Raw genomic sequence first — 27,876 nt, forward strand, 5'->3', positions numbered from 1 at the left:
ACTTGCTGGGTGTCTAAATAGCTAGCCCTGTGATGCCGGGCTATCTACTTAGAATATTGCAAAATGTGCTTTAACCGAAAAGCTATTTTAAAAATCGGACATAGCGAGTGCATAGAGGAGTTCTGTATCTATAATTCTTTAAATAATTGTTTTTTGTGAACGTTTATCGTGAGTAATTTAGTAAATTCACCGAAAGTTTGCGGGGGGTATGTCAGTTCTGAACGTCACATGCTAATGTAAAAAGCTGGTTTTTGATATAAATATGAACTTGATTGAACAAAACATGCATTATTGTATAACATAATGTCCTAAGATTGTCATCTGATGAAGATCAAAGGTTAGTGCTGCATTTAGCTGTGGTTTGGGTTTATGTGAAATTATATGCTAGCTTGAAAAATGGGTGTCTGATTATTTCTGGCTGGGTACTCTGCTGACATAATCTAATGTTTTGCTTTCGTTGTAAAGCCTTTTTGAAATTGGACAATGTGGTTAGATTAACGAGAGTCTTGTCTTTAAAATGGTGTAAAATAGTCATAGATTTGAATAACGCGCCACAGGATTCCACTGGCTGTTACGTAGGTGGGACGATTTCGTCCCACCTTCCCTAGAGGTTAAAGATAATCAGTGTTCCCGATTCATCTGGATTAGAAGATGTTTTTTCTTGGGAGATTTTCAGTGATTGTGTTGGAGTGTTTGTATTGACCAAAATCCTTCAATAGAGAACTGTGTTCAATCAAGAAACCTACTCCTGACTAGTTTATTCCACCTTTCCGCTATAGTGACGCCAAATGACTTGGTCCGCTCACATCACATTGTTACTATACTTTGTATTCAGTCACTGTTTAATGAAAATGATTGAACAGTTAAATATTTCTTTATCATTTAAAAGCAACACATTCCAGCATTCATACAGCACTTGGTGGTAGGACAGTGTTACACACGCCTCTCGGAAGAGGGAACGCAACACCCTGCTACAACGCAACTCTCCGTGGTGTGAAAGAGGTATGAAGCGTAGGTGTGAATAAGGATGACAAAAGGCAGAGATTTACAGGGAATTTATTCCGTCGCGCGGTAATTTTGGGGAAAAGGGGCTGGAAGGAACCAAAGCAAAGTAAGTAAATATCAAAGCCCCCTCTCCTACCTTACCTGCCTACCCACTACTTACCTATCTAGCACCATCTGGTGCACTAACCAAAATACAGGGGATGGTCCGCCCAGGTCTTTATTAGTATGCATAGACAGTAAACTACTACGGGTAATGTATTCCTGCAGGCCTCTTGCCTAAGCACTCCCTAGGTGCCTTCCCCCCTGGGAACAAATGAAACAGAATAAACAATTTCAATAATCAAAACACGGCGTCCTATTGACACAACCAATCAGCACCCTCGCAACAACGAACGGAGTACATACCAAATCTCTTAGAAACAACCAACATGCTATAACCCTCAGCCATTAGCCTCCTCTCCGCAAACATCTTCTTCTGAGCAACAGAACACTGGCTTATAAAGCTTCAGAAGGAGTTAGTAATTGGAGACAGCTGCGTCCTGACGAGGGGGCGGGGTCAGCTCTCCAATCATCAATGGGGCTAACCAATCAGCTGCTTGTAGAGAATTTCAGGAATCCATTTCCTGAAATGCATACATGAAAATACACAAACCACACCACAGAAACTGAGGAACATAACAGACAGTATAACACACACAGTAGTAGTATCCTGTGTCTTCTCCCCTAAACAGAAGGACACTCTGAAGCTGGGGGACTTTGGCTCGTGTTAGAGTGTTTACTCCCGCCCTACACAGAGTACATCTCTACACGTTGCTACAGAACCCCAGAGTGCCTCATAACTGACGGACACAACTCTCACAAGATGGACGTCTGGAGCGTGTCTTCTACAAGATCATCAGGTAATGATTCATTATGTATTAATGGGGTAGTAGAATCTCTTCCACTGTAGTACAGGTGTGTCTTTGAGAGTTGTAGCCTCCAGTGTTGTGTCTTCAAGATCATAAGGAACCAAACCAATCACATTATACTCTGACAGACGTACCAGTGAGTTTCACCACTAGGTGGTGCCATGTAACTAGTTAAAGGGAAGTGGGATCCTCTATTAGTCCCTTGTCCCTACTTGTTGGACACAGTTAACCCATAGCAATAGAATGATTCAATGATCATTACAGTTCTGTGGGGTAACATCCATCCACCCTCTTGGTTTGACCTCTGTATGACCCCATCCTCTTCCTGTCCCCTGTAGCCTCGGGCATATCTTTTCCCAGATCAAACCAGTTGTATTTTCAGAATATTCTCCAAGAATATAATCAATTTCTCTATTTATGCTCTGGATGTCAGGTACCCACATTTTTCAGGAATTATCCTGAGCCTAGTTGAAATGTGTTTACACAGCGGGAAATGCAGAAATATTTTTTTCTCACTATGATCAGCTCGTCAAACATTGATGTATACAGATATGAAATCACTGATCATGACATTTTAGCCCTCGAGGGTGAAACTTCTGTTCAGCAGTTGTGAGTAACCTGATTGTTCATTCCATATTGTCATTTTACTTTGACCTGTCCTGTTTTGAGGATATGTTATTGGTTAACAAGTCAGCACATTTTTTATTTGATTGGGTGCCATTTAGGTGAGGCTATTTGTTCGGAGAAACCTCCATGATGTAAAAAGTGTCCATCTCATTACATTGTCATACATTTTATCTCCAGCCTGTAGGTTACAGAAAAGGCCACATCGTTCTCCCATATGCTATATCTGCTACACGATTTATGTTAGCAGATAAAATGATCCACAATTTCGATCTTGTCTCATCGCTGCAACTCCCCGAAGGTGGGGTCATGCGTCCTGACCCGCCTAACCGCGCTCCTTAACACCCGTCAGCTTAACCTGGAAGCCAGCCGCACCAATGTGTCGGAGGAAACACCGTTCAACTGGCGACCAGGGTCAGCCGCCACAAGGAGTTGCAAGGACGTGATGAGCCAAGTACAGCCCCCCCCCGCCCAAACCCTCCCCTGTCCTATGGGACTCCCAGTAAGACTCTAGCACTGCAGTGCCTTAGACCGCTGTGCCACTCGGGAGGTGATGGATCATTTTTGGGATGGAAAGTTGGTGGAGCGCCGCAGCACCTTGGAAAGGCACGCTGGGAAGGGACAAGTGAAATATTTTATATTTTTTGCCTTTGACAACGTGGGCACTGCTTATCACAGTGCGGCATCAGCGCTCACCTAAAAATCCCATATGTCACTGGTTGAGAGAGATTGTTGTTGTTTTGGGGCAGAATTATGAGAGGTTTTATGTGTTGTTGGAGGTGCTTCTTGGCCACCTAATCCTGCCTAATGAGTGGGCCGGCCCTGGCTGCAGAGAAACTCCAAATATCAGATCACACAGACGTCTGGCTGTGACATCACTCTGACTGTGGACAACAACAGGAAGTGACTGACAAGTGAGGGAGCAGTGAAGACCTTCATTGATTTCCTCTTCATGGTCCCAGGTTAAATAAAAACCTCCCAGCTGTATGATGTGTGCACTGCAGACATCTTCCATGTGCCATCTGGATACATAGACATGATTACTGTTCCTCTAAAGTAGTTTCCCAAATGTTGGGTCAGGGCTGGTCCCGCTAATGGATTCAGACTAGGTTGTGCCATTTTGCCATACTGACGTCAAGACACTTGAATTGCTGTTTTTCAGACAGTTCTCATCAGCTGCCTAACACTGGTAACATCAAAACAGCCCCATACATATTTGTAGGAACTTTTGCTTGTCTAGAGAGACAAGTCTTTGAGAGATTACAGTGGAGGAAAACTTTAGACTTTTCCCTCTAACTTTACAGAGTGAGTTAGTAAATATGTTGTGTACTGTTCTGTCATGCTGGACTCACCTCTGCTAATCTTGTATGTTTTCTATTACTATCCAGGGATGAAGGCCTCAACTGCAGGACCAGCTTCCCCACCTTATTCTGGTATTGTATATTATACTATTTCAGTTCTATGGTAGATTGTATGAGTGGTACAGCATTGGGCCAGGGTCAGGTGTATTACCTTGGTCAATACACAGAGCATGTATTTCTACAGTACCTTCATAAATTATTCATACCCCTTCACCTTTTCCACATTTGGTTTTTTTACAGCCTGAATTCAAAATGGATTAAAAAAAATATATATATTCTCACAATACCTCATAATGAACCTATTTTTAGATATTTTGGCAAACTCATTCACATACAGCACCAGTCAGAAGTTTGGACACACCTACTCATTCAAGGGTTTTTCCTTATTTTGAATATTTTCTACATTGTAGAATAATAGTGAAGACATCAAACCTACGAAATAACACATATGGAATCATGTAGTAACCAAAACAATATTTTACATGTGAGATTCTTGCAAAATAGCCACACTCTGGTCTTACAGTAGAAGCTGTACACCCTGGATAGTAGTGTGTAATATTGGGCAGTAATATTTTATATGTGCATATACAGTATATTACTGTATAGCCTAGGCTATCAGTCAGCATGAATTTGAATCTGAAGCGTGCAGTTCTCACTCTCAAACGCTTCCACTTTTCCTGTCTCCTAACTCATTGGTCTATATCAATAAAATATACACATCTTAAAGCGGCAATCAGCAGTTGAAACATTAACCAATCACACTCTCCGCCACTGTTTTGCTGAAAAGCTGAGGGATGGGGCTGGCGAACCACTCTCCTAGACAGAGCTAAAGATGCAATGACTGGCTGTCCATGATATCAACATTATAGTTTAAACCATGTTTTGAGCTATACAGTGTGTTTGTTTACATTTCATTTGTTTACAAACATTGGAGTAAAACAAGCATATATTTTGGGTTCTGATGGGTTATGACAGTTTAACTAAACTCATGAGGCATTTCTATGTTTTATTTTTCAAGAATCAATGGGTGCATATCATTCATTTATACGTCTAGAAATGGATGTAACTAGTGCAGATTGCCCCTTTTAATAGCACAAAAATCTCTGTTCCTAGAACCATATTAAGTCTGGATTAGGGTGTGAATGAGAATAGTCTTCATGTTGATGTCTTGACTCCCTGAGGTTTGTTGACAGTGGAGTAGAGGGAGCTGGGGTCAGCAGGGTTCTCTGTCTCTCTCCCTCTGCCAGTAGAGGGCATAACAGAGGCATACATCACTGCATCTTCACCTTGGGCCTACAGAGACAACACACACACAACAAAGGAAAGGCTTTAACCTCTCTTGGGGAGGTGGGACGCTCCTAGATGACACTCCTAGGACATCATGTTACACAATACATACATTTTTGGTTCATTCAAGTTGATATTTATATCCAAAAACAGCCTTTTACATTGGTGCTGTAACAGCCGTCGTCAGAATTAGACCAAGGTGCGGCAGAGGATGTGTTCATCATTAGAATTTTAATTCAAAAAGAGAACACTTTACAAAAACAACCAAAACGAACCCTAAGTCACTGTGTGTTAGATAGACAATGACTTGAAAGGACTACAAGCACCAGATTTCCCACTTCCTGGTTAGATGTTTCTCAGGGTTTTGCCTGCCATATGAGTTCTGTTATACTCACAGACATCATTCAAACCGTTTTAGAAACATCAGAGTGTTTTCTATAGAAATCTACTAATAATATGCATATTCTAGTTCCTGGGCCCGAGGTGTAGGCCGTTTAATTTGGGTACGTTTTTCATCCGGCTGTGAAAATACTGCCCCCTACCCTAGAGAAGTTAAACAGTGTATAGAAGGGAGAGTCATATTATTACAATATGTTCAGTATAGCTTCACTTACGTCATCTCTCTGAAGGGGATTTTGATTGAAGTGGTCAATGGAGGAATAGGTGATTCTGTCAGCAGGTTGACTCTACAAGGATCAAAATTGTTATTGAAACATGAATCATTTAAACTGGACATTAGTCTGATTGCATGATAACAACTGGGTTAAATGATGTTTCATATTAATCATGTTTCAAATTACATTAGGATATTGATGCACTAACCTCATTGGTTGGTTGGGTGGAGTGGTTTACTGCATTCAGACCCTGTAATTAGTATCAAAGGTAATGGATTCAAAACAATAGAATTATAGTGGAACCTTTTAGTTATTTTACTTTAACAATAGTATAATACACTAACTGTTTATTAAGTCACAGTTCACTCACAATGCTGTTATCAGTTGGCACTTGATTCTCTGACAAGAACAAATAAAAGAAATCAGAAGAATTTCAATGAAACAACTGGCTGGCTCCATGTATTACTGTGTAATTCATGCCCTCCATTAAACTCAAAGACAAATGTAAGTCCTTACTGTCTCTCCTCCTGCGTACTATGATGACAGCAGCAGTGACACACACCGCTGCTACCACAGCCACTCCTACAGACACCGTGAGGATGACCTTCTGAGAACCTGAGATGACCAGAGAGGGGAGAAGGGTCTGGTTAGTGGGGGACCTTAGAGCAGGTCCCCCTCCTAAAGGTGGAGAGAAACATTTACGTTTTAAAGTTAATTTCCTGCAATTTTACACAGTTTGCTGTGGGGTGTTGAGAAAATGTTGCCGTTTTAAAGGCCCAGTGCAGTCAAAAACGTGATTTCCTGTGTTTTATATAAACTCAGCAAAAAAAGAAACGTCCTCACTATCAACTGCGTTTATTTACAGCACACTTGACATGTGTAAATATTTCTATGAACATAAGATTCAACAACTGAGACATAAACTGAACAAGTTCCACAGACATGTGACTAACAGAAATGGAATAATGTGTCCCTGATCGAAGGGGGGGTCAAAATCAAAAGTAACAGTCAGTATCTGGTGTGGCCACCAGCTGCATTAAGTACTGCAGTGCATCTCCTCCTCATGGACTGCACCAGATTTGCCAGTTTTTGCTGTGAGATGTTACCCCACTCTTCCACCAAGGCACCTGCAAGTTCCCGGACATTTCTGGGGGGATTGGCCCTAGCTTTCAACCTCCGATCCAACAGGTCCCAGACGTGCTCAATGCGATTGAGATCTGGGCTCTTCGCTGGCCATGGCAGAACACTGACATTCCTGTCTTACAGGAAATCACGCACAGAACGTGCAGTATGGCTGGTGGCATTGTCATGCTGGAGGGTCATGTCAGGATGTGCCTGCAGGAAGGGTACCACATGAAGGAGGAGGATGTCTTCCCTGTAACGCACAGCCTTGAGATTGCCTACAATGACAACAAGCTCAGTCTGATGATGCTGTGACACACCGCCCCAGACCATGACGGAACCTCCACCTCCAAATCAATCCCGCTCCAGAGTACAGGCCTCGGTGTAACGCTCATTCCTTCGATGATCAACGCAAATCTGACCATCACCCCTGGTGAGACAAAACCACGACTTGTCAGTGAAGAGCACTTTTTGACAGTCCAATCTGGTCCAGCGACGGTGGCTTTGTGCCCATAGGCGACTTGGTTGCCGGTGAAGTCTGGTGAGGACCTACCTTACAACAGGCCTACAAGCCCTCAGTCCAGGCTCTCTCAGCCTATTGCGGACAGTCTGAGCACTGATGGAGGGATTGTGCGTTCCTGGTCTAACTCGGGCAGTTGTTGTTGCCATCCTGTACTTGTCCCGCAGGTGTGATGTTCCAATGTAACCATCTTGTGCAGGTGTTGTTACACATGGTCTGCCACTGTGAGGACGATCAGCTGACCGTCCTGTCTCCCTGTAGTGCTGTCTTAGGCATCTCACAGTATGGACATTGCAATTTATTGCCCTGGCCACATCTGTAGTCCTCATGCCTCCTTGCAGAATGCCTAAGGCATGTTCATGTAGATGAGCAGGGAGCCTGGGCATCTTTCTTTTGGTGGTTTTCAGAGTCAGTAGAAAGGCCTCTTTAGTGTCCTCATTTTTCATAACTGTGACCTTAATTGCCTACCGTCTGTAAGCTGTTAGTGTCTTAACGACCGTTCCATAGGTGCATGTTCATTCATTATTTATGGTTCATTGAACAACCATGGGATAGTGTTTTAATTAACAGATGAGATGTAGTCGTTGTTTGTAAGTTGTTGTTCGTATGTTTGTTTGTATCTGGTGTGTAAAATGTATTATTATTAAAATTTAAGACAGCCTTAAATTTCTACCTGTGTTTGGTGGGATGGAGTTTTAGCCTTCCATAGTGACATCACCATGCTGTAAAATAGTTCATAGACAGAGTTCCAAATCTTTCTGCTCATATTAGACGTTTTTCCGTTTGCCCCTTCCCTCTCACACCACTTCCAGATAGTCTTTACAAAATTGTTGCTTGAGAAATTGCTCTTTGCAAAACGCTTTTTTTATTTTTAAACAAATCACAGTAAGGTACATACTTGTTACCCATAAATTATTTGATTTTGAAATAAAAACAGCTGCATTTAGCACCTTTAACAATTTCTGTCCATTTTACAGCAAATCTTCTGCAATTTTACCCATTTTGCCATGGGGTGGAGAGAATTTTTTTCAGCTACAAATCTACACATTTTATAATGACATGCCATGTTAGTAGGATATCTGAGTGAGAATGACTAACAAAATGAATGGGGGCTCCCTGAAGGTCAGGGCTCCTGTGCACGTGCCCTGTCGGTATTCAGCCATGATTACTAACTACTTATCTAAAACTTGTTAGCTCAGTTACTGACATAACAAGAGGGGTCTGGTTTAGTTGAGAACCAGAGAGGGGATGCAGAGTTGTTTTAGTTGCACGTCATTTAGCAGAAAAGAGATCCGCGTTTCTCAAACAAGCAGAAATTCACACAGGAAGAGAGAAGTGTGAAGTAGAGGCGGCAGATAGCTTAGTGGATAAGAGCTTTGGGCCAGTAACAGAAAGGTGGCTGACAAGGCTGGTCTTGCAGTAGAAGCTGTACTCCCTAGCCTGAGTACAGTCTCCTTAGCTAATCCACTCCCTGTACTCCATGTCATATGCCATCTTCAAATATGAACATTCTATCATTAATGAGCTTGAGGAGGACAGAATTTGATCCTGATTATATTGCCCTCACAGCTATACTACAATCACAATGATTATGCAAATATTGGAACTCCAATTTTTTCCTCCACAGAACACAGTTGGTATCGGGTTGCTAAGCAACCATTTTAGGTTTGTACATTCTCAAACTAAAATTCTTAAACTAAAATACATACTGATGGATTCGACTTCCGCTTTACTTCCCTACTGCAGCGCGCTGGTAGCAAACTGGCCAGAGTAAATCATTTGAAAGAGTCAATTTATAGAGCATTAAAGTCAAGAAAACAAGTGTGTGTGTGTGTAATTTTATATTTATTTCATTCAAGTATTGATAATGTAGTTCTGTTGAGATACTACCGTTAGTTGTGTTGTGTCAGAGTTAAGGTCTGGGCCGTCCACCAAGTCAATAACTAACGATGATAAACTATAGGCTACATAACTATAGAACGTTGGTGAGCATCCACACTAGAGGAAAGTTGATCATGTATCGTTCTACAGTCCTACTCCTGTCAGTCGACTGATCAACACATCCTACTGCAGAGCTGCCTATAAAAACAAGACCTCTCACAAGGTCTCTCAACACACAGATACTGGTTCAGACCATTCAGTGCTTTCATGGTGTGTTCATTGTCATAGTGACAACTGCAAATAATACTTCAATGCACATGAAGGACTAACGAAACAGAATATAGTAATGTGTATTTAAATGTAACAATTCAACATCAAATGCCATTTAGCCTGCTCATCTTTTACAGTATGTCGTTTCATCGTTGTTCAAGTGGTTTTGCAAGTGAACCATTTTTCTGATGGTTGTTAATTCCTTTGGTTCATCTTTTTCACTCTGCACATTTCTGTATGTCCTGTGAAACTATTTGCAATGCATCAGTGCAACAATGTTATCATGACTGGCCAAAAGTGATCACACCAATGCACTTTCTCTCCTCAACTGTCACGCTCACTGTCTTCAAACTCCCGATCATAAATAAACCAAAGCACAGCGTGCATGGAATTCCACATCTTTTAATTAAGATAAAACTCACCAAAAAACGAAATGTGACGTTCTGGGCTGCTCACAGGCAGCTACACAAAAACAAGATCCCACAAAACCCCAGAGGGAAAAGGCTGCCTAAATATGATCCCCAATCAGAGACAACGAAAGACAGCTGCCTCTGGTTGGGAACCATATCAGGCCAACAAAGAAATACATAATCTAGAATGCCCACCCAAATCACACCCTGACCTAACCAAATAGAGAAATAAACAGGCTCTCTACGGTCAGGGTGTGACATCAACATGCATTTTCTATGCTGTAGGCCTGTTTTACATTCAGTAATTTGCAAGAGCAAGCCTGCTTTATAGTAAAAACAATGATACAAATAAATGTCCTATAGCTTTTGTAGCCTATAACTTTTCCTGGGATTTCACAAGAAGAGGAATGGCCTATTCTGGAGAAGCTTGAGTAGCCTGGTGCGCATGGAAACAGCTGGAAGAGAGTGGCAAGTGATGTGTAGCTGAAGTAAAAAGCAAAATATTATCTCGATTTTAGGCCATTCATTAGCTAAATATTAGGACTATAGGCTAAATATTTACCTGTCAGAGTGCAAGAAAAATGAGTTAACAGTTTATGAAATGGCAGCTCTTCGCTCAAAAGATTGTCCGCTTTGTGGGCGTAGACGTGAACCTATTCAAGTAAGTAAGTTCAGCCACACCCGTTGCTGACAGGTGTATAAAATCGAGCACACAGCCATGCAGACTCCAAAGTAAAACATTGGCAGTAGAATGGCCCTACTGAAGAGCTCAGGGACTTTCAACGTGGCACAGTCATAGGATGCCATCTTTCCAACAAGTAAGTTCTTCAAATTCATGCCCTGCTAGAGCTGCCCTGGTCAACTGTGCTGTTATTGTGAAGTGGAAACCTCTAGGAGCAGCAACGCCTCAGCATGAAGCAGATGGCCACACAAGCTCACAGAACGGAGACGCCGAGTGCTGAAGCGCGTCGTGGGTAAAAATCGTCTAACACTGGCTACCGAGTTCCATACTGCCTCTGTAAGAAACATCAGCACAAGAACTTCATGAAATGGGTTTCCATGACCGAGCAGCTGCACACAAGCTTAACATCACAATTCACATTGCCAAACTTTGACTGGAATGGTGTAAAGCTTGCCACAATTGGACTCTCGAACAGTGGAAACGTGTTCTCTGGAGTGATGAATCATGCTTCACCATCTGGCAGTCCAATGGACAAATCTGGGTTTGGCGGATCCCAGGAGAACGCCACCTGCCCCAATGCATAGCGCCAACTGTAAAGTTTGGTGGAGGAGGAATAATGGTCTGGGGCTGTTTTTTTATGGTTTGGGCCTCTTAGTTCCAGTGAAGGGAAATGTAAACGCTACAATGACAGCATACAATGACATTCTAGATTATTCTGTGCTTCCAACTTTGTGGCAACAGTTTGGGGAAGACTCTTTCCTGTTTCAGCATGACAATGCCCCCGTGCACACAGCGACGTCCATTCAGAAGTGGTTTGTCGAGATCGGTGTGGAAGAACTTGACTGGCCTGCACAGAGCCTTGACCACAACCCCATTGAACACCTTTGGGATGAATTGGTACGCCGACTGCAAGCCAGGCCTAATCGCCCAACATCAGTGACCGACCCACTAATGCTCTTGTGGCTGAATGGAAGAAATTCCCCGCAGCAATGTTCCAACTTCTAGTGGAAAGCCTTCCCAGTGGAGGCTATAGTGGAGGCTTTTAAAGCAGCAAAGTGGGGGTGGGACATCTCATTCCAATGCGTTTGGAATGAGATGTTTGACGAACTGGTGTCCACATACGTTTAGTCATGTAGTGTATAACAATGTCATGACAACAGTATAATGAAAAAGCCATAAACTATAATATGAGAATCATAATGTTAAGATACCGTAGTCCATTTGGCAGCATATTACATGGGAAATTCATGCTTAGTGTATTATTTACAATGTTATAATGTTTGTTACTGGTGATTTCTATCCTTTGGTGGACAAATTTCACAATTTAATTTACTCAACACATTCACAAATGGTGGCTACAGTATGATCACAGTTATGAGGTTTAGGTTGCTTGATGTTCATAGCTAGCTAGCTACAGTGAGGGAAAAAAAGTATTTCATCTCCTGCTGATTTTGTACGTTTGCCCACTGACAAAGAAATGATCAGTCTCTAATTTTAATGGTAGGTTTATTTGAACAGTGAGAGACAGAATAACAACAACAAAAAAACTGAAAAACGCATGTCAAAAATGTTATAAAATTATTTGCATTTTAATGAGGGAAATTAGTATTTGACCCCCTTTCAATCAGAAAGATTTCTGGCACCCAGGTGTCTTTTATACAGGTCACTATATTCAGCACTATTTACTCTCAGATTAAAAAATGCTAATTAGCATCAAAATGGACATCATTCAAGACTACAAATTCCATCAAACTCCTGCACATCATCTCTAGCTGACACCTTTGCTGTCAGCTAGCTAGCTACTAGCTACCTTGATCCAAAAAGAAATATTTATTGAACATGTTCATTTACTGTTCAATATTTTATTTAACTAATATATGTTGGCTTATTTATGCATTTGGTCTTTTGTCTTGTATAAAATACTATCCTAGTAGCCGTCTGATACTTACATGTCATGAATACTAGGCTAGTTTTCTTTGCAAAGAAGCTATCTAGCTAGCTAGCTAGCTACCTAGATGGTTTTAGCAACATAGACTTATTTTACCATAACCCTTCTCCTTTAGCCGGGGGATGTCTATATTTAATCCTTTATCATTTCTGCCAACTATATGAACTAGGTTAAATCTATTTAAATTCATGTCGTCAGAATGCACTGCTGTATAAAAGCAATTAAGAACTATGCTGAACAAAAATATCAACAAAACATGTAAAGTGTTGGTCCCATGTTTCATGAGCTGAAATAAAAGATCCCAGAAATGTTCCAAATGCAAAAAAAAGCTTATTTCTCTGAAATGTTGTGCACAAATTTGTTTACGTCCCTGTTAGTATGCATTTCTCCTTTGCCAAGATAATCCATCCACCTGAGAGGTGTGGCACATCAAAAAGCTGATTAAACAGAATTATCATTTCAAAGGTGCACCTTGTGCTGGGGAAAATAAAAGGCCTTTTTAAAATAAAACTACAACACAATGCCACTGATGCCACAATGCCACAATCTCAAGTTTTGATGGAGCATGAATTAGCATGCTGACTGCAGGAATGTCCACCAGAGCTATTGCCAGAGAATTAAATGTTAATTTCTCTACCATAAGCCGTCTCCAACATCGTTTTAGAGAATTTGGCAGTGCGTCTCACAACCACAGACCACATGGATGGCAGTACGTCTCACAACCACAGACCACGTGTATCTGTAATAATTTGACTGCTCTAAATTATTTGGACCAGCAGGTGCCAATAGTGTACACTGTTGGTCAAAGCCTCGAGTACTGAACCTATTTTCAACACATTTGGCTGGAAAACCTCAATGCTTCAGGAAGCTTTGTTTTCCCATCACTACTGGTGAGTGACGTGAAGCTTGAGACAGACATTTTCAGTTCTTTACAGTGTCTTCAGAAAGTATTCACACCCCTTGACTTTTTCCACATTTTGTTGTTACAGCCTGAATTTAATATGGATTAAGTTGAGATTTTGTGTCACTGGCCTACACACATTACCTCATTATGTCAAAGTGAAATGATGTTTTCAGAATTTTTACAATTTAATTAAAAGCGATGAGCTGAAATGTTTTGAGCCAATAAGTATTCCACACCTTTGTTACGGCAAGCCGAAATAAGTTCAGGAGTAAAAATGTGCTTAACAAGTCACATAAGTTGCATGGACTCACTCTGTGTGCAATAACAGTGTTTTAACATGCATTTTGAATGACTACCTCATCTCTGTACCTCACACATGCAATTATCTGTAAGGTCCCTCAGTCGAGCAGTGAATTTTAAACACAGATTCAACCATAAGACCAGGGTGGTTTTCCAATATCTCGCAAAGAAGGGCACCTATTGGTAGAGGGGTAAAAAAAAGCAGACATCGAATATCCCTTTGAGCATGATGAAGTTAATAATTACACTTTAGATGGTGTATCAATAAACCCAGTCACTACAAAAATACAGGCGTCTTTCCTAACTCGGTTGCCGGGGAGGAAGGAAACCACTCAGGGATTTCACTATGAGGCCAATGGTGACTTTAAAACAGTTAGAGTTTAAAACTTCTTCAGATATGCAAGAGTTCACTGGATCACTCCTAAATTTGATCACTCTAAACTGCATGTGCTGCCATCTAATTGTATCTCAATTGCACCTGGGCTAGAATAATTAATGTTTTTTAATTAATTAATTTATTTCTAATTTATTTAACCAGGTAGGCCAGTTGAGAACAAGTTCTCATTTACAACTGTGACCTGGCCAAGATAGAGCAAAGCAGTGTGACACAAACAACACAGAGTTACACATGGGATAAGCAAACATAGTCAATAACACAATAGAAAAATCGATATACAGTGTGTGCAAATGTAGTAAGATTAGGGAGGTAAGGCAATAAATAGGCCATAGTGGAAAAATAATTACACTTTAGCAATTAAACACTGGAGTGATAGATGTGCAGAAGATGAATGTGCAAGGAGAAGTACTGGGGTGCAAAGGAGAAGAAAAAATAACTATGGGGATAAGGAGTTGGGTGGGCTATTTACAGATGGGCTGTGTACAGGTGCAATGATCAGTAAGCTGCTCTGACAGCTGATAATTCAAGTTAGTGAGGGAGATATAAGTCTCCAGCTTCAGTGATTTTTGCAATTTGTTCCAGCCGTTGGCAGCAGAGAACTGGAAGGAAAGGTGGATAAAGGAGGAGTTGGCTTTGGGGGTGACCAGGGAAATATACCTGCTGGAGCGCGTGCTATGGGTGGGTGCTGCTATGGTGACCAGTGTGCTGAGATAAGGCGGGGCTTTACCTAGAAAAGACGTATAGATGACCTGGAGACAGTGGGTTTGGCGACTAATATGAAGTGAGGGCCAGCCAACGAGAGCATACAGGTCGCAGTGGTGGGTAGTATATGGGGCTTTGGTGACAAAACGGATGGCACTGTGATAGACTGCATCCAATTTGCTGAGTAGAGTATTGGAGGCTATTTTGTAAATTACATCTCCGAAGTCAAGGATTGGTAGGATAGTCAGTTTAACGAGTGTATGTTTGGCAGCATGAGCGAAGGATGCTTTGTTGCGATATAAGAAGCCGATTCTAGATGTCATTTTGGATTGGAGTCTGGAAGGAGAGTTTACAGTCTAACCAGACACCTAGGTATTTGTAGTTGTCCACATATTCTAAGTCAGAACTGTTCAGAGTAGTGATTCTGGACGGGCGGGCAGGTGCGGGCAGCGATCGGTTGAAGAGCATGCATTTAGTTTTAATTGTATTTAAGAGTAGTTGGAGGCCACGGAAAGAGAGTTGTATGGCATTGAAGCTCGTCTGAATGTTAGTTAGCACAGTGTCCAAAGAAGGGCCAGAAGTATACAGAATGGTGTCGTCTGCGTAGAGGTGGATCAGAGAATAACCAGCAGCAAGAGCAACATCATTGATGTATAAAGAGAAAAGAGTTGGCCTGAGAATTGAACCCTGTGGCACCCCCATAGAGACTGCCAGAGGTCTGGACAACAGGCCCTCCAATTTGACAAACTGAACTCTATCTGAGAAGTAGTTGGAGAACCAGGCAAGGCAGTCATTTGAGAAACCAATGCTGTTGAGTCTGCCGATAAGAATGTGGTGATTGACAGAGTCGAAAGCCTTGTCCAGGTCGATGAAGACGTCTGCACAGTATTGTCTTTTATCGATGGCGGGTATGATATAGTTTAGGACCTTGAGCGTGGCTGAGGTGCACCCATGACCAGCTCAGAAACCAGTTTGCAAATGAAGGAGAAATGGGGAGGCTTGGGCAAGTTTCTGTGGGGGGTGCAGACCTGTTGGTAGGGGTAGCCAGGTGGAAAGCATGGCCAGCTGTAGAAAAATGCTAATTGTAATTCTCGATTATCATAGATTTATTGGTGGTGACAGTGTTTCCTATCCTCAGCGCAGTGGGCAGCTGGGTGGAGGTGCTCTTATTCTCCATGGACTTTACAGTGTCACAGAACTTTTTGGAGTTTGTGCTACTGGATGCAAATTTCTGTTTGAAAAAGCTAGCCTTTGCTTTCCTAACTGCCTTTGTATATTGTTCCTAACTTCCCTGAAAAGTTGCATATCGCGGGGGCTATTCAATGCTATTGCAGTACGCCACAGGATGTTTTTGTGCTGGTCAAGGGCAGTCAAGTTTGGAGTGAACCAAGGGCTATATCTGTTCTTAGTTCTACATTTTTTTGAATGGGGCATGCTTATTTAAGATGGTGAGGAAAGCACTTTTAAAGAATAAGCAGGCATCTTCTACTGATGGAATGAGGTCAATATGCTTCCATATTACATCCTTATGCATTTTGGTCAATTGTATTGTGGGTAAGGAAACCCCAAATAATGCAATAAAAGGGTCTGGCTCGAATCTGTGTGCCGCTTAATTCTGAGAGTGTGTTAAAGATGTCTTTCCAGAAACCAACAAGAGATGGGCAACACCAAAACATGTGTACATGATTAGCAGGAGACTGATTACATCGTACACAATTAGGGTTCACATCCTTGTAAATGTTGGATAATCTTGCTTTGGTCCAGTGGGCCCTATGAATGAGTTTGCATTGAATGAGGCCGTGTCGAGAGCAAATAGAAGAGCTATGTACCCTTTTGAGTGCCCCTTCCCATAGTTCATCAGATATTTCCTCACCCAGTTCCTCCTCCCATGAGGATTTAATACTGTTTAATGAGATGACTTGTACTGAGCAAATTTGACTATAGATTATTGACTTGGTGCCTTTCAGAGTAGGAAGTGTGACACGAAATGTGTCGAACTGGGTTTCACCAGGAAGGGTGGGGAATCCTGCATCTATGCTGCGGATGTAACTCCGGACTTGTAAGAACCTAAAAAAATTATGTCTGGGGAGACCAAATTTAGCTGATAATTGTTCAAACGTACTAAATGTATTGTTAATATACAGATCTCTGAATCTTTTAATACCGACACTAGACCATGTTGAGAAAGCCCCATCAACCATAGATCGGGGAAAAGCTGGGTTTGAGGCTACCGGAGCAAAAAGAAGAGGTTGTTTGAAACCCAAAGTGGCGCCTAAATTGATTCCAGAACTTCAATATTATTTTGACACATATTTTTGCTGAAGGAGGAGTAAGGGCCTGTAACGGAGGAGTGAGCGAGGGAAGACAATGATGCCGGTATAGACGAGGCAGCCTCCATCTCTAACCAAATTGGGGGTGGGAATATCTCTCTGCTCTGCAACCAGTAGTGAATGATCCTAAGGTTAGCGGCCCAATAATAGATTCTGAAATCCGGTAGAGCTAGACCGCCGTCTGGTTTGGGCCTCTGCAAAAGCTGTTTTCACATCCTGGGGGGCTTTTTGTCCCATATAAAGGGTAGTATTAGGCCGTCGATCTTTTGAAAGGTGGATTTTTAAAAGTAGAAGCTCAAACTGTTTGGGCACAGACCTGGATAGCATAACAGAACTCTGTAGGCTATCTCTGCAGTAGATTGGAACTACACCCCCTTTGGCAGTTCTATCTTGGCGGAAATTTTGTAGTTGGGGATGGAAATTTCAGAATTTTTGGTGGCCTTCCTTAGCCAGGATTCAGACACAGCTAGGACATCAGGGTTGGCAGAGTGTGCTAAAGCAGTGAATAAAACAATCTTAGGGAGGAGGCTTCTGATGTTAATCTAACCACACTGTCCGATTTCAAAAAGGCTTTACCACGAAAGCAAAACATTAGATTATGTCAGCAGAGTACCCAGCCAGAAATAATCAGACACCCATTTTTCAAGCTAGCATATAATGTCACAAAAAACAAAACCACAGATAAATGCAGCACTAACCTTTGATGATCTTCATCAGATGACAATCCTAGGACATTAGCATACCCAAGAACTAGCATAGCCACCACAAACTTCCGGTGAATTTACTAAATTACTCACGATAAACGTTCACAAAAAACATAACAATTATTTTAAGAATTATAGATACAGAACTCCTTTATGCAATCGTTATGTCCGATTTTAAAATAGCTTTTCGGCAAAAGCACATTTTGCAATATTCTGAGTAGATAGCCCAGCCATCATGGGCTAGCTATTTAGACACCCACCAAGTTTGGCCCTCACCAAACTCCGATTTACTATTAGAAAAATTTGATTACCTTTGTTGTTCTTCGTCAGAATGCACTCCCAGGACTTCTACTTCAATAACAAATGTTGGTTTGGTTCAAAATAATCCATAGTTATGTTCAAATATCCTCTGTTTTGTTCGTGCGTTCAAGACACTATCCGAAGGGTGATGAAGGGTGACGCGCCCGACGCGTTTCGTGACAAAAATTCTAAATATTCCATTACCGTACTTCGAAGCATGTCAACCGCTGTTTAAAATCAATTTTTATGCGATTTTTCTCGTAAAAAAAGTTTTAGTTCAAAGACAAAAAAAAAAAAACATGGTGTCGCCTCGTGCACGCGCCTCAGTCTCATTGTTCTCTGATCGACCATTATCCAAATGCGCTACTGTTTTTCAGCCAGAGCCTGCAAAGACATCATTCAGCGGTTTGCCGCCTTCTGAGAGCCTATGGGAGCCGTAGGAAGTGTCACGTTACAGCAGAGATCCTCAGTTTTCAATAAAGAGCGTGTAGAAGCCCAAGAAATGGTCAGACAGGCCACTTCCTGTAAGGAATCTTCTCAGGTTTTTGCCTGCCATATGAGTTCTGTTATACTCACAGACACCATTCAAACAGTTTTAGAAAGTTTCGGGTGTTTTCTATCCAAAGCCAATAATTATATGCATATTCTAGTTTCTGGGCAGTAGTAATAACCAGGTTCGAATCGGGTACGTTTTTTTATCCGGCCGTGCAAATACTGCCCCCTACCCTAGAGAGGATAAGTGAAATACTCTGTAAACAATTTTGGGAAAAATGTCTTGTGTCATGCACAAAGTAGATGTCCTAACTGACAAACTATAGATTGTTAATAAGAAATTTGTGGAGTGGTTGAAAAACAAGTTTTAATGACTCCAACCTAAGTGTATGTAAACTTCCGACTTCAACTGTAAATGAGATAATTACAACCAGGAATACGACTTTCCCGAAGTGGATCCTTTGTTCGGACCTCCACCCTGGACATGGGATCTAATCCCAGAGGCCGACCCAAAACAACGCGGTCACAGCAGGAGAGGCAGATGGAGCGGCCTACTGGTCAGACTTAGAAGGTGAGCACACCATCCACCGCTTCCGAGCATATTACACGCCAATGTCCAATCTCTAGACAACAAGGTGGATGAAATTAGGGCACAAGTTGCCTTCCAGAGAGACATCAGAGATTGTAACATTCTCTGTTTCACGGAAACATGGGATATGTTGTCAGAATCGGTACAGCCACCCGGATTCTTCACGCATCGCGCTGACAGAAACAAACATCTCTCTGGTAAGAAGAAGGGCGGGGGTGGATGTCTTTTGATTAATGACTCATGGTGTAATCATAACAACATCCAGGAACTCAAGTCCTTTATTTCACCTGACCTAGAATTCCTTACAATCAAATGCTGACCGCATTATCTACCAAGAGAATTCTCTTTGATTAAAGTCACAGCCGTGTATATCCCCCCAAGCAGATACCTCGACGGCCCTGAAAAAACTCCTCTGGACTCTATGTAATCTGGAAACCATATATCCTGAGGCTGCAATTATTGTAGCTGGGGATTTTAACAAAGCTAATCTGAGACCAAGGCTTCCTAAATTCTATCAGCATATCGAATGCGTGACACGAGCTGGTAGAATTCTGGACCATTACTACTCTAACTTCCATGATGCATACAAAGCCCTCCTACACCCTCCTTTTGGCAAATCTGACCATGACTCCATTTTGTTGCTCCCAGCCTATCGACAGAAACTGAAACAGGAAACGCCCATGCTCAGGTCTACACTGGTCTAACCAATCGGATTCCACGCTTCAAGATTGCTTCAATCACGTGGACTGGGATATGTTCTGGGTAGCCTCAGACAACAACTTTGACATAAACGCTGACTCCGTGAGCGAGTTTATTAGCAAGTGCATCGATGATGTTGTACCCACTGTGACTATTAAAATCTTCCCTAACCAGAAATCGTGGATTGATGGCAGCATTCACGCAAAACTGAAAGCTCAAACCACCGCTTTTAATCATGGCAAGGTGACTGGAAATATGACCAAATACAAACAGTGTAGCTATTCCCTCTGCAATCAAACAAGCATAGCGTCAGTATAGAGACAAAGTAGAGTCACAATTCAACGGCTCAAACACGAGACGTATATGGCAGGGTCTACAGTCAATCACAGATTACAAAAAGAAAACCAGCCCTGTTGCAGACATCGATGTCTTGCTCCCAGACAAATTAAACTTCTTTGCTCACTTTGAGGACAAAACAGTGCCACTAACACAGCCCGCTACCAAAACCTGCGGGCTCTCCTTCACTGCAGCCAACGTGAGTAAAACATTTAAACGTGTTAACCCTCGCAAGGCTGCCGGCCAAGATGGCATCCCTAGCTGCGTCCTCAGAGCATTCACAGACCAACTGGCTGGTGTGTTTACGGACATATTCAATCAATCGCTATCCCAGTCTGCTGTGCCCACATGCTTCAAGATGGCCACCATTGTTCCTGTTCGCAAGAAAGCAATGGTAACTGAACTAAATGACTATCGCCCTGTAGCACTCACTTCTGTCATCATGAAGTGCTTTGAGAGACTAGTCAAGGATCATATCACCTCCACCCTACCTGATAAGCTAGACCTCCTCCAATTTGCTTACTGCCCCAATAGGTCTACAGACGATGCAATCGCTATCACACTGCACACTGCCCTATCCCATCTGGACAAGTGGAATACCTATGTAAGAATGCTGTTCATTGACTACAGCTCAGCATTTAACACCATAGTACCCTCCAAACTCGTCATTAAGCTTGAGACCCTGGGTCTCAACCCCACTCTGTGCAACTGGGTCCTGGACTTCCTGACGGGCCGCCCTCAGGTGGTTGGGTGTGTTCTCAGGGGTGTGTTCTCAGCTCTCTCCTGTATTCCCTATTCACCCATGGCTACGTGGCCATGCACGCCTCCAACTCAATCATGAAGTTTGCAGACGACACTACAGTAGTGGGCTTGATTACCAACCATGACGAGACGGCCTACAGGGAGGAGGTGAGGGCCCTCGGAGTGTGGTGTCAGGAAAATAACCTCTCACTCAACGTCAACAAAATTGGAAATGATCATGGACTCAGGAAACAGCAGAGGGAGCATCCCCCCATCCACATCGACGGGACAGTAGTGGAGATGGTGGAAAGTTTTAAGTTCCTCAACGTTCACATCACGGACAAACTGAAATGGTCCACCCTCACAGACAGTGTGGTGAAGAAGGCGCAACAGTGCCTCTTCAACCTCAGGAGGCTGAAGAAATTTGGCTTGTCACCAAAAACCCTCATAAACTTTTACAGATGCACAATTGAAAGCATCCTGTCGGGCTGTATCACCACCTGGTACGGCAATTGCACTGCCAACAACCGTAAGGCTCTCCAGAGGGTAGTGAGGTCTGCACAACGCATCACATGGGGCAAACTACCTGCCCTCCAGGACACTTACAGCACCCGATGTCACAGGAAGGCCAAAAAGAACATCAAGAACAACAACCACCCGAGTCACTGCATGTTCACCCCACTATCATCAGTACAGGTACATAAAAGCTAGGCGTGAGAGTCTGAAAAACAGCTTCTATCTCAAGGCCATCAGACTGTTAAACAGCTATCACTAACATAGAGTGGCTGCTGCCAACATACAGACTCAAATCTCTGGCCACTTTAATACATTTAATAAAGTGATTTAATAAAGGTATCACTAGTCACTTTAAATAATGCCACTTGAATAATGTCTACATATCCTACATTATTCATATCATATGTATATACTGTATTCTATACCATCTACTGCATCTTGCCTATGCCGCACAGCCATCGCTCATCCATATATTTATATGTACATATTCTTATTCCTCCCTTTACATTTGTTAGGCTCTTGTTAGATATTACGGCACTGTCGGAACTAGAAGCACAAGCGTTTCGCTACATTCGCATTAACATCTGCTAACCATGTGTATGTGACCAATAAAAATTGATTTGATTTAAAGTCACCTTGTCTGAGAGAGATTTACACGGTTATCAAAAAATCATGCCAGGGTAAGCCTACATGAAACACAGCCCTTATTTGAAGTGTATCTAAAATCCCCTATGGGAGAAATGAATGGTGGAAAAAGGATTGGAACCATTTCCGTGTTTGACCACTAGGTTTAATGGGTATTATGACTCATACTGTGGTACTCTATTGAATGTTGATATTCCCAAAAGGCCAGTCTCTTTGGCAATGACAAGGAGTGGAACATTAGCTAAAGAGACTGGTACTCAGACTATGTACTTCCTGCATAGTAGTTAAAAACAAACAAGGTGACCACTTTTCATTGGTGAATAATGGTGACATCACAGATGAGAATGGATCCACATCCAGTCACTCACTCTGTTGCCTGTAGAGTTTTCTCTACTGCAATCTGCTAAATCTTTCTCCAATCTCTAGAGCACTAGACAAGCAGTATAAATATATTTGGGGGTGTTTTTACATGACCAGTCTTATACTGCTGCGTAGTACTGGTGGTTGTCTTGACAGGCATTACACTAGTTACATCAGAACTGTCTGAAAAACATCAAATCAAGTGTCTTTCTGGACCCAGTCTCAAACCCTGACACAGCATGGGAAAACACAGTACCCAGTTCTATGTATCCAGAGGAAAGATAAAACTTTTACTACATCTGTACACATCATACAGATGGGAGTATTTTACCTGGGACAGTGGAGATGACATCATCATTATCAGTGGTCTTTTCTTCAATATCTAATTCAGTAGGAGAACATCCTCTGTTAGTTTATTTAAATAACCCATCATCATCATCATCATCAGATACAGCAGTAGGATTCAAATCAAATTAATCATCAATCACTAATATCACTAATATCAGGATAAAGGATCAGGTTTGATATTCAACTTTAATATCATCACAGATCTTGTGAACTTATACAGATTCTAGGAGCATAACAAGAACACATACCTGAGAATGTGGAGGGGAAGTCAATCGAGATCTTCACGTTTCCTTTTTCAGTCAGCGTGCACGTCCACTTCCTGTTGTTGTCCTCCTTCTGGAGTGTCACAGTCAGTGAGATTTCACAGGAAGAATCCAGTGTGACCTGGGCATTAGTACCTGTTTTAGGCCCCCAGCTGAGACTAACTCCTGAGATGCATGTTCCATGTCCCATATAGGTGAGCAGAGAACACCGTAATGTCATATTTACATTTGACTTCAGATCTGTCACTGGTGTGGTAGAGGAGACTGAGAAAGAGAAAAGGGTATACAGTACTTGTTGGCTGTTTTCACACCCCTACTGCATTCAACAGCACTGCACCCCCCACAGCTACTCGCCCAAGCCTCCCCCATTTCTCCTTCTCCCAAATCCATTCAGCTGATGTTCTGAAAGAGCTGCAAAATCTGGACCCCTACAAATCAGCTGGGCTTGACAATCTGGACCCTTTCTTTCTAAAATTATCTGCCGAAATTATTGCAACCCCTATTACTAGCATGTTCAACCTCTCTTTCGTGTCGTCTGAGATTCCCATAGATTGGAAAGCAGCTGCTGTCATCCCCCTCTTCAAAGGAGGTGACACTCTTGACCCTAATTGCTACAGACCTATATCCATCCTACCCTGCCTTTCTAAGGTCTTCGAAAGCCAAGTCAACAAACAGATTACCGACCATTTCGAATCCCACCGCACCCTCTCCGCTATGCAATCTGGTTTCAGAGCTGGTCATGGGTGCACCTCAGCCACGCTCAAGGTCCTAAACGACATCGTAACCGCCATCGATAAGAAACAATACTGTGCTGCCGTATTCATTGACCTGGCCAAAGCTTTTGACTCTGTTAATCACCACATCCTCATCGGCAGACTCAGTAGCCTTGGTTTCTCAAACGATTGCGTCGCCTGGTTCACCAACTACTTCTCTGACAGAGTTCAGTGTGTCAAATCTGAGGGCCTACTGTCTGGACCTCTGGCAGTCTCTATGGGGGTACCACAGGGTTCAATTCTTGGGCCAACTCTTTTCTCTGTATACATAAATGATGTCGCTCTTGCTGCTGGTGAATCTCTGATCCACCTCTACGCAGACGACACCATTCTGTACACTTCTGGCCCTTCTTTGGACACTGTGTTAACAACCCTCCAGACGAGCTTCAATGCCATTCAACTCTCCTTCCGTGGTCTCCAACTGCTCCTAAACACAAGTAAAACTAAATGCTTGCTCTTCAACCGATCGCTGCCTGCACCTGCCCGCCTGTCCAGCATCACTTCTCTGGACGGTTCTAACTTAGAATTTGTGGACAACTACAAATACCTAGGTGTCTGGTTAGACTGTAAACTCTCCTTCCAGACTCACATCAATCATCTCCAATCCAAAGTGAAATCTCGAATTGGCTTCCTATTTCGCAACAAAGCATCCTTCACTCATGCTGCCAAACATACCCTCGTAAAACTGACCATCCTACCAATCCTCGACTTCGGCGATGTCATTTACAAAATAGCTTCCAATACCCTACTCAACAAGCTGGATGTAGTCTATCACAGTGCCATCCGATTTGTCACCAAAGCCCCATATACTACCCACCACTGCGACCTGTACGCTCTCGTTGGCTGGCCTTCGCTTCATAATCGTCGCCAAACACATTGGCTCCAGGTCATCTACAAGACTCTGCTAGGTAAAGTCCCCCCTTATCTCCGCTCACTGGTCACCATAGCAGCACCCACCTGTAGCACGCGCTCCAGCAGGTATATCTCTCTGGTCACCCCTAAAGCCAACTCCTCCTTTGGTCGTCTCTCCTTCCAGTTCTCTGCTGCCAATGACTGGAACGAACCACAAAAATCTCTGAAACTGGAAACACTTATCTCCCTCACTAGCTTTAAGCACCAGCTGTCAGAGCAGCTCACAGATCACTGCACCTGTACATAGCCCATCTATAATTTAGCCCAAACTACTACCTCTTCCCCTACTGTATTTATTTATTTTATTTATTTTGCTCCTTTGCACCATATTATTTATATTTTATCTTTGAACTTTCTTCAAACTACAAATCTACCATTCCAGTGTTTTTCTTGCTATACTTTATTTACTTTGCCACCATGGCATTTTTTTGCCTTTACCTCCCTTATCTCACATCATTTGCTCACATTGTATATAGTCTTATTTTTTTTTCTTCTACTGCATCATTGATTGTATGTTGTTTTACTCCATGTGTAACTCTGTGTTTTTGTATGTTGTCGAACTGCTTTGCTTTATCTTGGCCAGGTCGCAATTGTAAATGAGAACTTGTTCTCAACTTGCCTACCTGGTTAAATAAAGGTGAAATAAAAAAATAAAAAACATGACAGATGATTATTAAAACCTGTTGGGGCTAGGGGGCAGTATTTTCACGGCTGGATAAAAAAACGTACCCGATTTAATCTGGTTACTAATCCTACCCAGTAACTAGAATATGCATATACTTATTATATATGGATAGAAAACACCCTAAAGTTTCTAAAACTGTTTGAATGGTGTCTGTGAGTATAACAGAACTCATTTGGCAGGCAAAACCCTGAGACATTTTCTGACAGGAAGTGGATACCTGATGTGTTGAATTACCTTTAAGCCTATGCCATTGAAACACACAGGGGTTGATTAATGTTTTGGCACTTCCTATTGCTTCCACTAGATGTCACCAGCCTTTACAAAGTGTTTTGAGTCTTTTACTGTGAGATCTGACCGAACAAGAGCCATGGAACGGTGATGGCCGATTAGAATCTGGCGCGCGAGTTCATGTTGGGTACCCTCGTTCCAATACGTTATAAAAGAGAATGCATTCGTCCACCTTGAATATTATTAATGTTCTGGTTAAAAAAGGCACTAATGATTTATGCTATACAACGTTTGACATGTTTGAACGAACGTAAATATATTTTTTCCCCTCGTTCATGACGAGAAGTCCGGCTGGCTTAGATCATGTGCTAACAACACGGATCTTTTTGGATATAAATGATGAGCTTTTTTGAACAAAACTACATTCGTTATGGACCTAGGATTCCGGGAAGTGACATCTGATGAAGAGAATCAAAGGTAATGGATTATTTACATAGTATTTTCGATTTTAGATCTCTCCAACATGGCCGTTTGTCTGTATAGCAAAGCATATTTTTCTGGGCGCAGTGCTCAGATTATTGCAAAGTGTGATTTCCCAGTAAGGTTATTTTTAAATCTGGCAAGTTGATTGCGTTCAAGAGATGTAAATCTATAATTCTTTAAATGACAATATAATATTTTACCAATGTTTTCTAATTTTAATTATTTAATTTGTGGTGCTGACTTGACTGCCGGTTATTGGAGGGAAACGATTTCCTCAACATTAATGCCATAGTAAAACGCTGTTTTTGGATATAAATATGAACTTGATAGAACTAAAAATGCATGCATTGTCTAACATAATGTCCTAGGAGTGTCATCTGATGGAGATTGTAAAAGGTTAGTGCATCATTTTAGCTGGTTTTATGGTTTTGGTGACCCTGTCTTTGAATTGACAAAACATTACACACAGCTATTGTCAACGTACTCTCCTAACATAATCTAACTTTATGCTTTCGCCGTAAAACCTTTTTGAAATCGGACAACGTGGTTAGATTAAGGAGATGTTTATCTTTCAAAGGGTGTAAGATAGTTGTATGTTTGAAAAATTTGAATTTTGACATTTATTTGGTTTCAAATTTCCCGCTCTTGAAATGCACCTGCTGTTGATAGGGTGCACCACGGGTGGCACGCTAGCGTCCCACATAGCCCCAAGAAGTACTTCACTTGTACACAGTGACATTTAAACTCTGATTTAAACAGTAATACTCACTGGTTAGAACAGATAGATGAACAGGGGTATCATCTCCATGTCTTGGTCCAGTCTCTGTAAGGTACTGTTGACAGGTGTATTGTCCAGCATCCTCAGCTCTGACATTACTAACATGTAGAGAACAGTTAGACCCTAAACTCAGTCTGTCTGCTATGTTGTTGAGTTGTTTTTTCACCTTCCCTAGACCGACTAGTTCAATAGCAGTTGCAGCTCTGTTATAGTTCCATGTAGTTGAGGAACAGTTTGGATAAACCACATTGTTACACGGCAGACTGACATCATCTCCCACTCTGGAGAACATAGAGAGAGTTTCTCCACTGCCACCTGGAAGGAGTATGACATCAGATAATTATTAACTGGTAATACAGATGACATTATATTTCATACGTATTCTTATTGATATTCTTCAGTGTGAATAATAGTGTAATATACTGTCTACTATACAATAGTGAAGAGTAAACAGCTACACAACAGAAATGTCATCATAATATTAGTAAAATGTAAACTGAACTAGTTTGGCCGTGTGAAATACATGTGTTCTATGATCTCTAATGACATACTCTCTCCTCTGTCTTACCTGTTAGCAGGAACAAAACGGTCACAAGCAATCCCAAAAATGAATGATGGATGTGAGCCATGATCCCCTCTCTCTCTCTCTCTCTCCTCTGTTTCTGTCTCTCCTCTGTCAGAGTGTCTCAGCACTATGAGTTTCTCACCATACAGCAGCATCTCTATTCACCACTATAGCATCACTTCCTCAAAGGGGTC

At 42.0% G+C, this 27,876-nt stretch overlaps 1 protein-coding gene across 1 annotated transcript; it reads right to left on the reverse strand.

The window, feature by feature from the left end:
- Positions 1 to 4,357: 4,357 nt before the first annotated feature.
- LOC123743492 (uncharacterized) lies at positions 4,358 to 27,876 on the reverse strand. The gene is made up of 10 exons (XM_045721018.2): positions 27,686 to 27,876; positions 27,109 to 27,432; positions 24,989 to 25,084; positions 23,244 to 23,522; positions 22,979 to 23,029; positions 6,316 to 6,414; positions 6,170 to 6,198; positions 6,008 to 6,049; positions 5,800 to 5,871; positions 4,358 to 5,191 (listed from the first exon to the last, which is right to left on the reverse strand). The coding sequence occupies exons 1-10, from the start codon at positions 27,744 to 27,746 to the stop codon at positions 5,054 to 5,056; spliced, it is 1,191 nt and encodes a 396-aa protein (XP_045576974.2). The 5' UTR covers positions 27,747 to 27,876; the 3' UTR covers positions 4,358 to 5,053.

Source organism: Salmo salar, chromosome 06, assembly GCF_965601325.2.
Source record: "Salmo salar chromosome 06, fSalSal1, whole genome shotgun sequence".
Classification (NCBI taxonomy): Eukaryota; Metazoa; Chordata; class Actinopteri; order Salmoniformes; family Salmonidae; genus Salmo; species Salmo salar.

Coding starts and splice junctions, on each gene's coding strand:
- LOC123743492 (XM_045721018.2), bottom strand. CDS start 27,746: ATGGCTCACATCCATCATTCATTTTTGGGATTGCTTGTGACCGTTTTG. Junction 27,433..27,685: donor CGTTTTGTTCCTGCTAACAG/GTAAGACAGAGG, acceptor TACTCCTTCCAG/GTGGCAGTGGAGAAACTCTC. Junction 5,192..5,799: donor ATCCCCTTCAGAGAGATGAC/GTAAGTGAAGCT, acceptor TTGTCTCTGTAG/GCCCAAGGTGAAGATGCAGT.